At 60.8% G+C, this 9,751-nt stretch overlaps 2 protein-coding genes across 3 annotated transcripts in view; both read left to right on the plus strand.

Moving 5' to 3' along the window:
* The first annotated feature begins 26 nt into the window (after positions 1-26).
* On the plus strand, positions 27-3,486 carry SIGMAR1 (sigma non-opioid intracellular receptor 1). Of its 2 annotated transcripts, XM_042028700.1 has the most exons (4): positions 27-192; positions 949-1,149; positions 1,656-1,748; positions 2,040-3,486. In XM_042028700.1, the coding sequence occupies exons 1-4, from the start codon at positions 42-44 to the stop codon at positions 2,264-2,266; spliced, it is 672 nt and encodes a 223-aa protein (XP_041884634.1). In that variant the 5' UTR covers positions 27-41; the 3' UTR covers positions 2,267-3,486. The 2 variants fall into 2 exon arrangements, with proteins under 2 accessions (XP_041884634.1, XP_041884635.1); XM_042028701.1 differs by lacking the exon at positions 27-192 and having other exon boundaries at positions 1,051-1,102.
* Positions 3,487-8,758: 5,272 nt separating this feature from the next.
* Positions 8,759-9,751, plus strand: part of ARID3C (AT-rich interaction domain 3C) — a 19,298-nt gene continuing 18,305 nt past the window's right edge. Inside the window, exons 1-2 of the mRNA XM_042028702.1 lie at positions 8,759-8,963; positions 9,589-9,728. Coding sequence (XP_041884636.1) covers positions 8,925-8,963; positions 9,589-9,728 — 179 coding nt within the window. The 5' untranslated portion in view covers positions 8,759-8,924. The remainder of the gene's footprint in view (positions 8,964-9,588; positions 9,729-9,751) is intronic.

Raw genomic sequence — 9,751 nt, forward strand, 5'->3', positions numbered from 1 at the left:
CCCGGGTCCCGCTCCCGGTGCCTGGGGCGGCGGAGCGCGGGATGGGCGCGGCGTGGGGGCGGTGGGCGCTGCGGGCCGGGCTGGCGCTGGGCGCGCTGGCGCTGGTGCTGCAGGGGCTGCGGGGGTGGCTGGCGGCCAAGCGGTACGAGTTCACCCCCGCCGAGATCGCACAGCTCGCCCGGCACCACGCGGGTACGCGCCGCCCGGGGGGACGCGGAGGGGCGGCGGGGAGCGGGGCCGAGGAGGGATGGCGGTGGGGATGGGCATGGGCATGGGGTTGGGGTTGGGGATGGAGAAAGGAGCCGGGGATGTGGCGGGGAGCTCCGGCCTGGGCTGGAGGGGGGAGCCGTAGCGGGGACGAAGGTCCGAGGAGAGTCCGGTACAGGGGGGCCGGGATCATGGCGGGAATGGGGCTGGAGTCAGGGAGGGGCGAGGAGCTGGGTCTGCGCAACAAGACCGGGACAGGGAGGGGATCGGTACCGGGGAACAGCAACAGGGAACGCGGGGGTAGCGGCGTGGAAGATAGGACTGGAGCAAAGGAGGGATGGGGACCAGGACAGCGGCATCACTCAACCTGTTTCGGGCTGAAGCTCCGGGTGGGTCAGGCGTGGGGCTTCAGAAGAGGGCTGTCCCCACAGGGCACAGGGGGTTTGGTCGGTGCTTCGTCTCACCGGGACAGGGGCACTGTCACCTTGCTTGGGTCTCCCATATTGCCCAGCACCTGGAATGGGCCAGAGGACTGGAGCATTCAGTGCTGCTTGTCCTCCGTCACCATCCAGGGAGGCGATGGTCAACAGGAGCTGAGGGCTGGAGAGAGGAGATGTCTTCCCTAGGCAGACCTCTCTGAGGGTGTGCTGGGACGCTGTGGCTGTACAGGGCATTTGGGGAGGAGGTGGTCGGAAGAGCTTTTTCTGTGCCAGGGACTTACAGTGACCCTGGGTGCTGCAGGGCTGGACCATGAGCTGGCTTTCTCCAAGATCATTGTGGAGCTGCGAAAGAAGCACCCGGGCCACATCCTGCCAGACGAGGACCTGCAGTGGGTGTTTGTGAATGCGGGCGGGTGGATGGGCTCCATGTGCCTGCTCCATGCCTCGCTCACCGAGTACGTGCTGCTCTTCGGGACAGCTGTCGACACTGGGGGACACTCTGGTAAGCAGGGGGACAGGGCTGGTGGGCAGGGGAGTTCTCCGAGCTCTTCCTACTCCGCTCTTTCAGGTGCAGCTGGCCATTGTGTGCCCAGCACAGGGAGCCCACTGCTTCACTACTTGTATGGGCTGAATGATGCTGGCAAACACTCTCTGCGTGGGGACCAGCCCCCATGGTGTCCTGCAGCATCTGCAGGTCCCTGTTTGTGATACGCCACATGGCCAGGACTCTCCGCATCCAGCTGGCAGGCGATGACAGACATCTCATCTCCCAGTGCTTCAGGAGGGAGCAAATGCCAAAGAAGTTGGAAATAATGGGGCTTAAGGACACCAACCAGCCCTGGCTGTTCATAGAGACAGTGGGGGTGCAGAGCCATCAGCGCTTCTTGGTGTATTGAGGCACTGGGGCTGCTGTCCTGACCCCCAGAGGCCTGCTCCACAATTGAGACCTGGGCTCCTGTGCTGTCCCTGGCAGGAGATGCTGAGCTAGTGTCGCCTGTCCTCCCACAGGTCGCTACTGGGCAGATATTTCTGATACTGTCATCTCTGGGACATTCCGGCAATGGAAGGAGGGGACCACCAGAAGTGAGATCTACTATCCAGGTAAGTGCAGCAGTATGGTGCCCTGCAGGTTGCACCCATGCCTTTGGGGCACAGTCAGTTGCTGTTGTAGAAGCCCTTCCTTTGAGCTGACAGAAGCCAAGAGCTCAGGATAGGGCAGTTTGGGTTTCCAGTGGCACATCCCAGCATCTCAGTTGGTGACAGTAAGAGAAAAGTGAGCAAGGCTGGGGTGGGGTTGGAAGGCTCAACCCTGCAGGTCCCAATCCCATGTTTCCCATTTGGGTGTGATGTGGGGCAGCCACTGGGAGCCGTGCTGGTTGTGTGTTTTGGCAGGGGACACCATCGTGCACCAGGCGGGAGAGGCCACGTCAGTGCAGTGGAGCGCAGGCACCTGGATGGTGGAGTATGGCCGGGGCTTCATCCCCTCCACACTTGCCTTCGCCCTGGCTGACACTCTCTTCAGCACTCAGGACTTCGTCACCCTCTTCTACACCCTGCGTGTCTACGCCAAGGGCCTGCTCCTGGAAGCCAATGCCTTCTTCAGCACCTTTGGGTGCTGAGCCCATCTCACCAGGGTGCCCTGCCAAGCCCAGTTGGCTCCTTTCCTTCCAGCCTTTTTCTCTTCCTCCCCAAGCCCAGGTTCTAGCAGAGGCAGCAGGAGATCCCCTGTGCCTTCCCCAAATTGTTCTGTCCTTTCCCTACAGGCCAACAGGGTGCCAGGACAGAGGGACCTCGGCAGTCACAGCAACACAGACTGCCAGTTCTCTTTATTACCTGTCTGTCCCTCCTTTCTATCGGAGTCACGACCTGCTTTTCCATCCCTTGGGGCTGGAGTGGCCTTGCAGTGTACAAACACCCCTGTGTGCCCTCAGCATGCAGCAGGAGAGAAGCTGGAACTGGCTGTCCCCAGGCCCCAAAAGATTTCGTCAGCTCCTGAGACATCAGGGGGGATGATGCTGCCCTCAGGGCAGGGTGCACAGGGTGGACCAGACCAGAGCACTCACTGCAAAGGTCGGCCGCTAAGTCCCCCATGTCTCTGGCAGCCTGCCGGGACTGCAGGCAGCGCAAAGTGCTGTGTCCAGCTGGCAGCATCTCCCGTGTCTCCATCCCTGCGGATGTGGGTTGGCAGCACACAGCATCACCCTGGCACGGGGCAGGATCAGCGCTGAGACCCCCTGGCAGTGGGGGGATGCCTGGCTTCTGTGCTGGAGGGCTCCCTACTCCCCTGTGTGTCATCTGCCCTCGGGGATGCCTGTGGCTGGAAGAGGGTCACTTCCCCACAGTCGCCTCCTGGCAGTGCCCCCCAAGGGGGAAACCCACCGTCTGTCGCCTTAATGGAGACCCCGTTCTGCGTGGCCTCTTGGCTATGCACATACCTAGTGTCCTCGAGTGCCCAAAAGTCTGTACTAGCTCAGGATGGGATCTCGCCCCTCAAAACGCTTTCCCCAGCTGTGAGACCCCCTGGGGACAGCCACTCTGCTCGGCTCCCGGCATGGGATCCCGGCTGCCAGGAGAGTGATCCCCCAGCCAAACCCAGCTGTGGACCCTGCTTGCACCCCTGTGGTCAGACCCGTGTGAGCTCACTGCTTGGTGGAGGGCTTTCACCTCACACTGCTGCCAAACACACGAGTGTGTCCCTGGCCACCCAGGCCTGTAGCATGTTGATCCTTCTGCTCCCTGGACTGTCCCTGTTCTGCTGACCGGCAGCCCTGCACACGGGCTAGTTCTTAATTTGCTACCTGAAAAGAGATGCCAGTAATAAAGTTGTTCATCCCATGTACTCCAGTCTCTGGAAGAGTCTCTGGAGTGTGCTGAGCCCTGCTATGGTGAAGGCCAGCTCTGGGACAGGAGTCCTACTGACAGCTGGGTGTCCCTGGAGAAGCTGACATCATCCCACTCAGGGTCCTGGGAGCCATGGGTACAGCGCTGGGCAGGATCAGCCCTGTCTCAGCTCCCAGGGATTGGCAGAAGATGGTGCTGTTACTCCTCTCGCCACTGCGGTCACTGGTGACTGAAAGCCTGGGCTGGTGCCAGGTCCCCACTTCCATGGGCAGTCCCGTGCTCAGGGGGCTTCATCCTTCTGAGGCATAGTGCCAATGTTGAGTCTGTGGTCCCGCGAGGGTGGTTGGACCCACACATAGCAGGTGGTGGTTTTGAGAGGTTTGCACAGATACACACTCACAGGTGTGCACACATGCTGTCAGACACATCTGTGTGTGTGTGTGTGTGTGTGTGTGTGTTCACAGGTCGTGTGTGTGTATAGGTAGAATAGTTTTCAGGTGGGTGTGGGCACAACAGGTGGGGCTGGCACACGTTTGTAAATAGGTAGAACAAGCCTGTCCATACAATCAGCAACTGCAGGCGTGTGAGTGTGGGTAGGACATGTGTGCTGGGCGTAGTCAGAAGAGGTTTGTTCCTGTGCGTGTGTGTGCCCGTGCAGGTGGCACAAGCGTGTCACACCTGTGCGTGTGCACAGCCACAACGCTCGTGGCAGCAGACGTGCACCCCGTGTGCTCACGGACAGGCGGGCTCTGTGTGTGTGTGTGTGTGTGTGCGCGCACATGGGCAGGCTCTGTGTGTGCACGTGTGTGTTCCTGTGGGCTGCCAGGCCACCCTGGCCCCACACCAGGCTCGTTCCCTGGGCTTTAGCAGGGAACACGAGCAATCCCAGCCGAGCTGGCCCGCGCAGCAAGGCGCTAACTCAGCAGCTCGTATCAATACCGCTCCACTTACAGCGAAGGCCGCGTAATGAAAATCCGATGGGCACGCTGGTGGGAGTAAATAAGTATGCCATTAAAATAAGAAAATCAAAGCTCTGGACAGGTCTTTTCTCTTGCCCATTGATTTCTTTTATTACGGAAATATTGCTGCTAAATAACATTAGTGTGAACAATCTCAGCAGTGTTTTCTGTAGCGCCTGTGTCAATAACTCCATCACGGGCGGGGGATCCCCCCCAGCCTGGCCGCAGGGCCAGCAGCCCTGTCCATGCAAAAGGCTGCTCTGGGGATGCCTTCTTCAACATTCCCAGCTCAGCTGGGATGTGCCAAGCAGAGAAACTACACAACACAGGGTGGCTCAGGCAGATGCCAGCAGGGTGGAGCTGGGCTTGCACCCAGGAACCCTGGCTGCTCTGCTGCAGCAGAAGGGGTTCTCCTCATCCCAGCATGGAGCACTGATTGCCAGACATTCATTAAAGGGTCACAAAAACATGCCTTTGGCGTTTGCAGCCTCTTAATAAGATAAGTGTCTCCAATGACCAGCAGAGAAGAAATGAGTTCTGGACACAGCAAGTTCAGGCTATTGGTGCCTCTGCCCCTTCTTCCCCTGCCTCCTTATCCATGCCTGAGTCCATGCTGGCCTGATCCAGCTGCCTGCAGCTTGCCATCATTTGCCATCATTGCCATTCTCACAGAGAAACTGAGGCATGGGTTGGAAGCTCATCTGCAATCATCCAGCTGCAGCACAGCCCCTGTGCCAGGGCCAAGGCTTGCTCCTTTCCCCCTTGGCTGCCCAGGCACACAGCATCCTTCAAAATGACCACAGGCAGCAGGGACATCCTTGGAGAGCCAGAGGATGTGACCAGGACACACAGGAAATACGCACCCTTTGGTGTCCAGAGGCCAGAAGGGACCCCAGAGCACATCAAAGGACACCAAACCTTTATGGAGTGGCTGGAGGTGGGCAAGGAGAGTCAGCCATGGGCATCTGCACCCCACATCTGGCTCTACCCCAATCGCAGCTGAAGTGACCATGAGTGGCATCTTCCCGAGCTGTCACCAGGACAAATGCACATCGCTGCCCTCCTAGCACCTTCCCCCTGCAACTTGCTTTATCTTGCTGTCCCTCCACATGCAGTGGGTATTGATCAGCCCGCAGGATCTATCTCTCGATTCTTCCTGCAGTATCTCTCTGCTCCAAGTATCTCTCACTCTGCTCCGCTGTCTGCTGTGCCCATCTATACCTCCACTATCTGTCTGTGCTGCCTCAGCCACAGCCATCGATAGCCATTTGGGGAATTTCTCTCCAGCTGGGAGCATCCCCAGACCCCAGCGGTGCAAAACGCTGAGCAGGGGGGCGAAGGGGACACAGTCCTGCTTGCTTGCCCCAAGGAGAGCCTGAGCACAGACATACTTCATGACACTTGTGCAGAACCCCAGAACTGCTGTTATCACTGTGGAGGTTCTAGAGAGGAACTGAGCAGGACAGGTCCCTTGCTGGCCAGGCCCAAGGCGATGGGACACGCTGCACCCCCTGGCGACCTTGGTGTTGCCACTAGCTGGCCTAGCCACATCCCCCAACCCTGGGTGCTAAACTGACCCAAGCACCCCAACCCCTCTGCCTTGCAGAACCGGAGCTTCCCCAAACACTTGGGTTCCAGTTGGGCCGCAGAGAAGTCACCAGGGGTGTCTCATTCCACCCAACCCAGCTTTCAGGTTGCAGGGGATGAGTCACAACCCAGAGCAGAGAGTGCAGCACCCTAGGGTGCAAGGCTCCTCCAAGGGAGGCTGGAGCCATGTGGCATGGATTCCTGTGCAATGAGTCCTGAGGGTCATCTGGCCCTGTGGATCCCTCTGAAACAGGGCCAGGTCTCATCTTCCCAGTGGAAATTCAACAGGAATGCCATACTGACAAACTAACATTGACAGGGGCTGGCAAGCGCCGGGAGGTCCCTACCACTGCCGCAGAGGGGTGGGATGGGCCAGTGCAAGCTACAGCTGTCCAGCCCTGAAATAGGACGGCCGACAGCTAATTTATCTCCTGCGCAAAGATAAACAGTGCCTGGGGGCCCTGCGGGGTCGGGAGCTGCCCTGCTCTCCCAGGGAAGGGTCTGATTTTTCCAGGAGAGCCTCCCTGGTGGGCATGGTGCACTATGTCAAATGCTGCTGAGGTGCCAGGAGCTTAAGGAGCCCCGACAGTGACCAATGCCATGGCAGGACATGGGGTAGTTTCTCAAGAGATGCTCATGGGGAAGGTGGTGAGCCCAGAAGCAGCAGTTTTTCCCTGCAGAGGGAAGTGGCAAAGTGGACAGAGCTGGTCCATGGAGCCTGAGAGCCAAGTCAGCTCCTGTTACAGCCACAGCCAGTGGCTGTTTTTCCTCAAGATGCTTGGAGGAAAAGGGAGGACTTGGCTCATGCTGGCTGCCCCTGACCCCTGCAGCACACTGGTGGCCATGGAGGGGACAGAGCTACCAGCCCTTGGCACCCAACCTCCTGTCATCCCATGCCACCAAAACCCAGTGCAGCAGTATGAAGTCTCAGTGACAAACTGCTCTGGCTGTGGGATGGGACTAAAGCCATAGTCCCTTGTGTCCCAGTGTTGTGGGGTAATGCTGCTCCCCAGCTGCAAACTCTGCAGCTGCCCCGGCCAAAAAAAGCCCAAGGAAGAGCAGGCACCTCCTTTGCCTCCTGGCAAAGTTTTCTCCATAGAAAAAGGGGTCAGGAAAAACTGTCAGGCAGGTGGAGGGAGAGGAAGGAAACAGTCTAGGGATGTTGCCAGCGGGCAGCACCCAGCACAGTGAGGTGCTGTGCTCTCACCTCAGCTTACATCCTTGTCTGACATCTGGAGACACACTTGATGATACCCCGGTGCCACAGTTTACTCCACTGCGAGCAGGGACACAGAGCAAGCCAGGAGCATTGAGACACTCCAGTGACAGAGATACGGCTGTGTTCTACCTACGCCAGGAAGCCTCTTTGGGCATCCAGCCCACATTGCAGTCTGACCCCTTCAGCCAGGGGCCAGGCACCCACAGCACCTCTCACAAAGATCCCTCAGAAGTCCCAGCCTCAGGGTCACGGGTCATGCTGCTGTGACCCCCCCAGCTCTCAAGGATGGAGCTCAGGGTTCAGCATTTGGAGCTTGCCCCAAACACCCTTTTGCACCTGCACATGGATTGATAGCATGAGTGCACACACCCACCTCCCCCAAAAAGGCACACGTGCACACACCTGCCCCTCCTACCCTCCCAACAGAGATTGCACACACCAACAAGTGAACTCACAAAAGCACACACCCAGCTCCCCACGGACATATATACAGCATTTATTATTGTCCCCAAGAGCAAACACACGTGTGTGCATACACTGCAGGCGCTCAGCCCCTCTGACAGTGCACATGGCTGCACACACGCGTGTGCATGGTTATTGCTCCATGTGATGGACACACATCCTCCACACGCACCTTCAGGGCGTACACACACCTTAAACACCGGGCACACTCGCCTTGGTGTGGGGGGGCTCCCGTACCGACATGTATAATGCATTCACCTCTCCCGGTATGCACAGGCACAGGGGTGCTCAGACCCCCTGCACACACACACACGTGTGTTAGACCCCAGTGTGCACAGGCACGGGGGTGCTCAGACCCCCTGCACACACACACACGTGTGTTAGACCCCAGTGTGCACAGGCACGGGGGTGCTCAGACCCCCTGCACACACACACGTGTGTTAGACCCCAGTGTGCACAGGCACGGGGGTGCTCAGACCCCCTGCACACACACACGTGTGGGGGGAAGGTCATCCATCCCACTGTGTACACAGGTACGCAGACAGGCAATGAACACACGCACACACCTTCCCCCAGCACACACAGGTATCTACACACACACCGACAGACGCTCTAAAAAGTGTGCGATGAGTGCAGCATCCTCTTACAGGATGCACAGACCCCTCGCACACCCCACCTTCACGTTTCCCGCTCCTCACACATCTATGCGTGCACCCCCGGACAGCCTGCACACACCCCCATGCACTCCCCTCGTCCAGCACCCACACACAGGCACAGGCTGGGGGTCGCCCAGCCCGCTACGCCCCCGGTCCGGCTCCTGCGGCGGCCCCGCGCAGGGCGGCCCGGGGCCGGCTCTCGGCGGGCCGGTCCGGGGCGATCCCGCGGGGCTGTCGCAAGCCCAGCCCTCCCCGGGTGACTCCCTAGACGTGCGCTGGCAAATGGGAGCGGGGAGGGGTGTTGCTGTCTGACGGCCACTTGTTGCAAAAAAAAAAAAAAAAAAAAAAGAGGGGAAAAAAAAAAAAGGAAGAAAGAGAGAAAGAAAGAAAAGAGGGAAAAATCCCACCCACCCTCATCTGCTGCGGAATAAAAGAAATATCGGCGGGCGCGGCGCCATGTGAGCGGCGGGCCGGGGCCGGGACCGGGCGGAGCAGCCGGCCGTGCCCCCCGGGACGGCGGGGCGAGCCCCGGGCGGCGCTCGGAGCCGGCGGCATGGTGGAAAACCCCAGCCTGGCGGCCAAACCCGCCCTGGTGAGGGACGGAGCGGCCGGAGGGGCCCCGGCGACGCGGGGGTGCATGGTGGGAGCGGGGTAGGGACACCCGGGATCCCCGGTGGGAGCAGGAGGGGGTCCCGAGAGCACAGGGCGCCCGGTGAGACCTTCCGCGGGATCGGGACGGGGTCACCGGCGGGGACGGGGCTGTGGGGGACTCGGTAGGAGATGGCTCCCGGTGGGACCGTCGGGGCGGATGTCTCCGTTGGGACCGGGGAGGGAAGTGGTCCTCGGTAGGACGCGGTTCCCAGTGGAACTGGAGCGGGGGTGCCAGCAATACGTGGGTCCCCAGCGCGATCGAGGAAGGAGGCTCCCCACGAGACAGCGACGGGGTTCGCGGGTCGGAGCCGTTCCCGGTAGGAGCGGGGGATGTGGTGCCGGAGGGCCGAGTCCCCCCCGGGGCAGGGTGCCGGTGGTCCCGGCGGGGGACGCAGCCCCTCCGGCGGCGGGAGCCGCGCCCAGCGCGGTGAAGGTTCCGCTGGCAACTTTTGGGCAAGGCCCCCGGGAGCGGCGGGGAGAGCGGGTGGGGTGGGGGGTGCTTCCTCCCCTCCCTCCTCCTCCTCCGGCTCCGGCGGCGGCGCTGAGGCCGTGCCCTGTGCCCGCAGCCGGCCGCCCCGCCGCGGGGACCGGGGCCGGCGGGTGGGCTGCGCTTGGCGGCGGTGATGGAGAGCCTGCAGCGGCAGCAGGCGGCCCGCCTAGCCCGCGGCCCCGACGGCGCTCCCCGACGGCCCCCGGTCGAGCCCGGCCCCGGCCCCGGGCCGCCGCCCG

Source organism: Corvus kubaryi, unplaced genomic scaffold (assembly GCF_017639235.1).
Source record: "Corvus kubaryi isolate FWS band 111438036 unplaced genomic scaffold, C.kubaryi_AGA036_p1.0 37308, whole genome shotgun sequence".
In the NCBI taxonomy this organism is placed as follows: domain Eukaryota; kingdom Metazoa; phylum Chordata; class Aves; order Passeriformes; family Corvidae; genus Corvus; species Corvus kubaryi.

Bases quoted from the DNA above. Each gene is read 5' to 3' on its own strand.
- SIGMAR1 (XM_042028700.1), top strand. From the start codon at position 42: ATGGGCGCGGCGTGGGGGCGGTGGGCGCTGCGGGCCGGGCTGGCGCTG. The intron at 193-948 runs GTACGCGCCGCC...TGGGTGCTGCAG, and splicing joins GCTCGCCCGGCACCACGCGG to GGCTGGACCATGAGCTGGCT. The intron at 1,749-2,039 runs GTAAGTGCAGCA...GTGTTTTGGCAG, and splicing joins AAGTGAGATCTACTATCCAG to GGGACACCATCGTGCACCAG.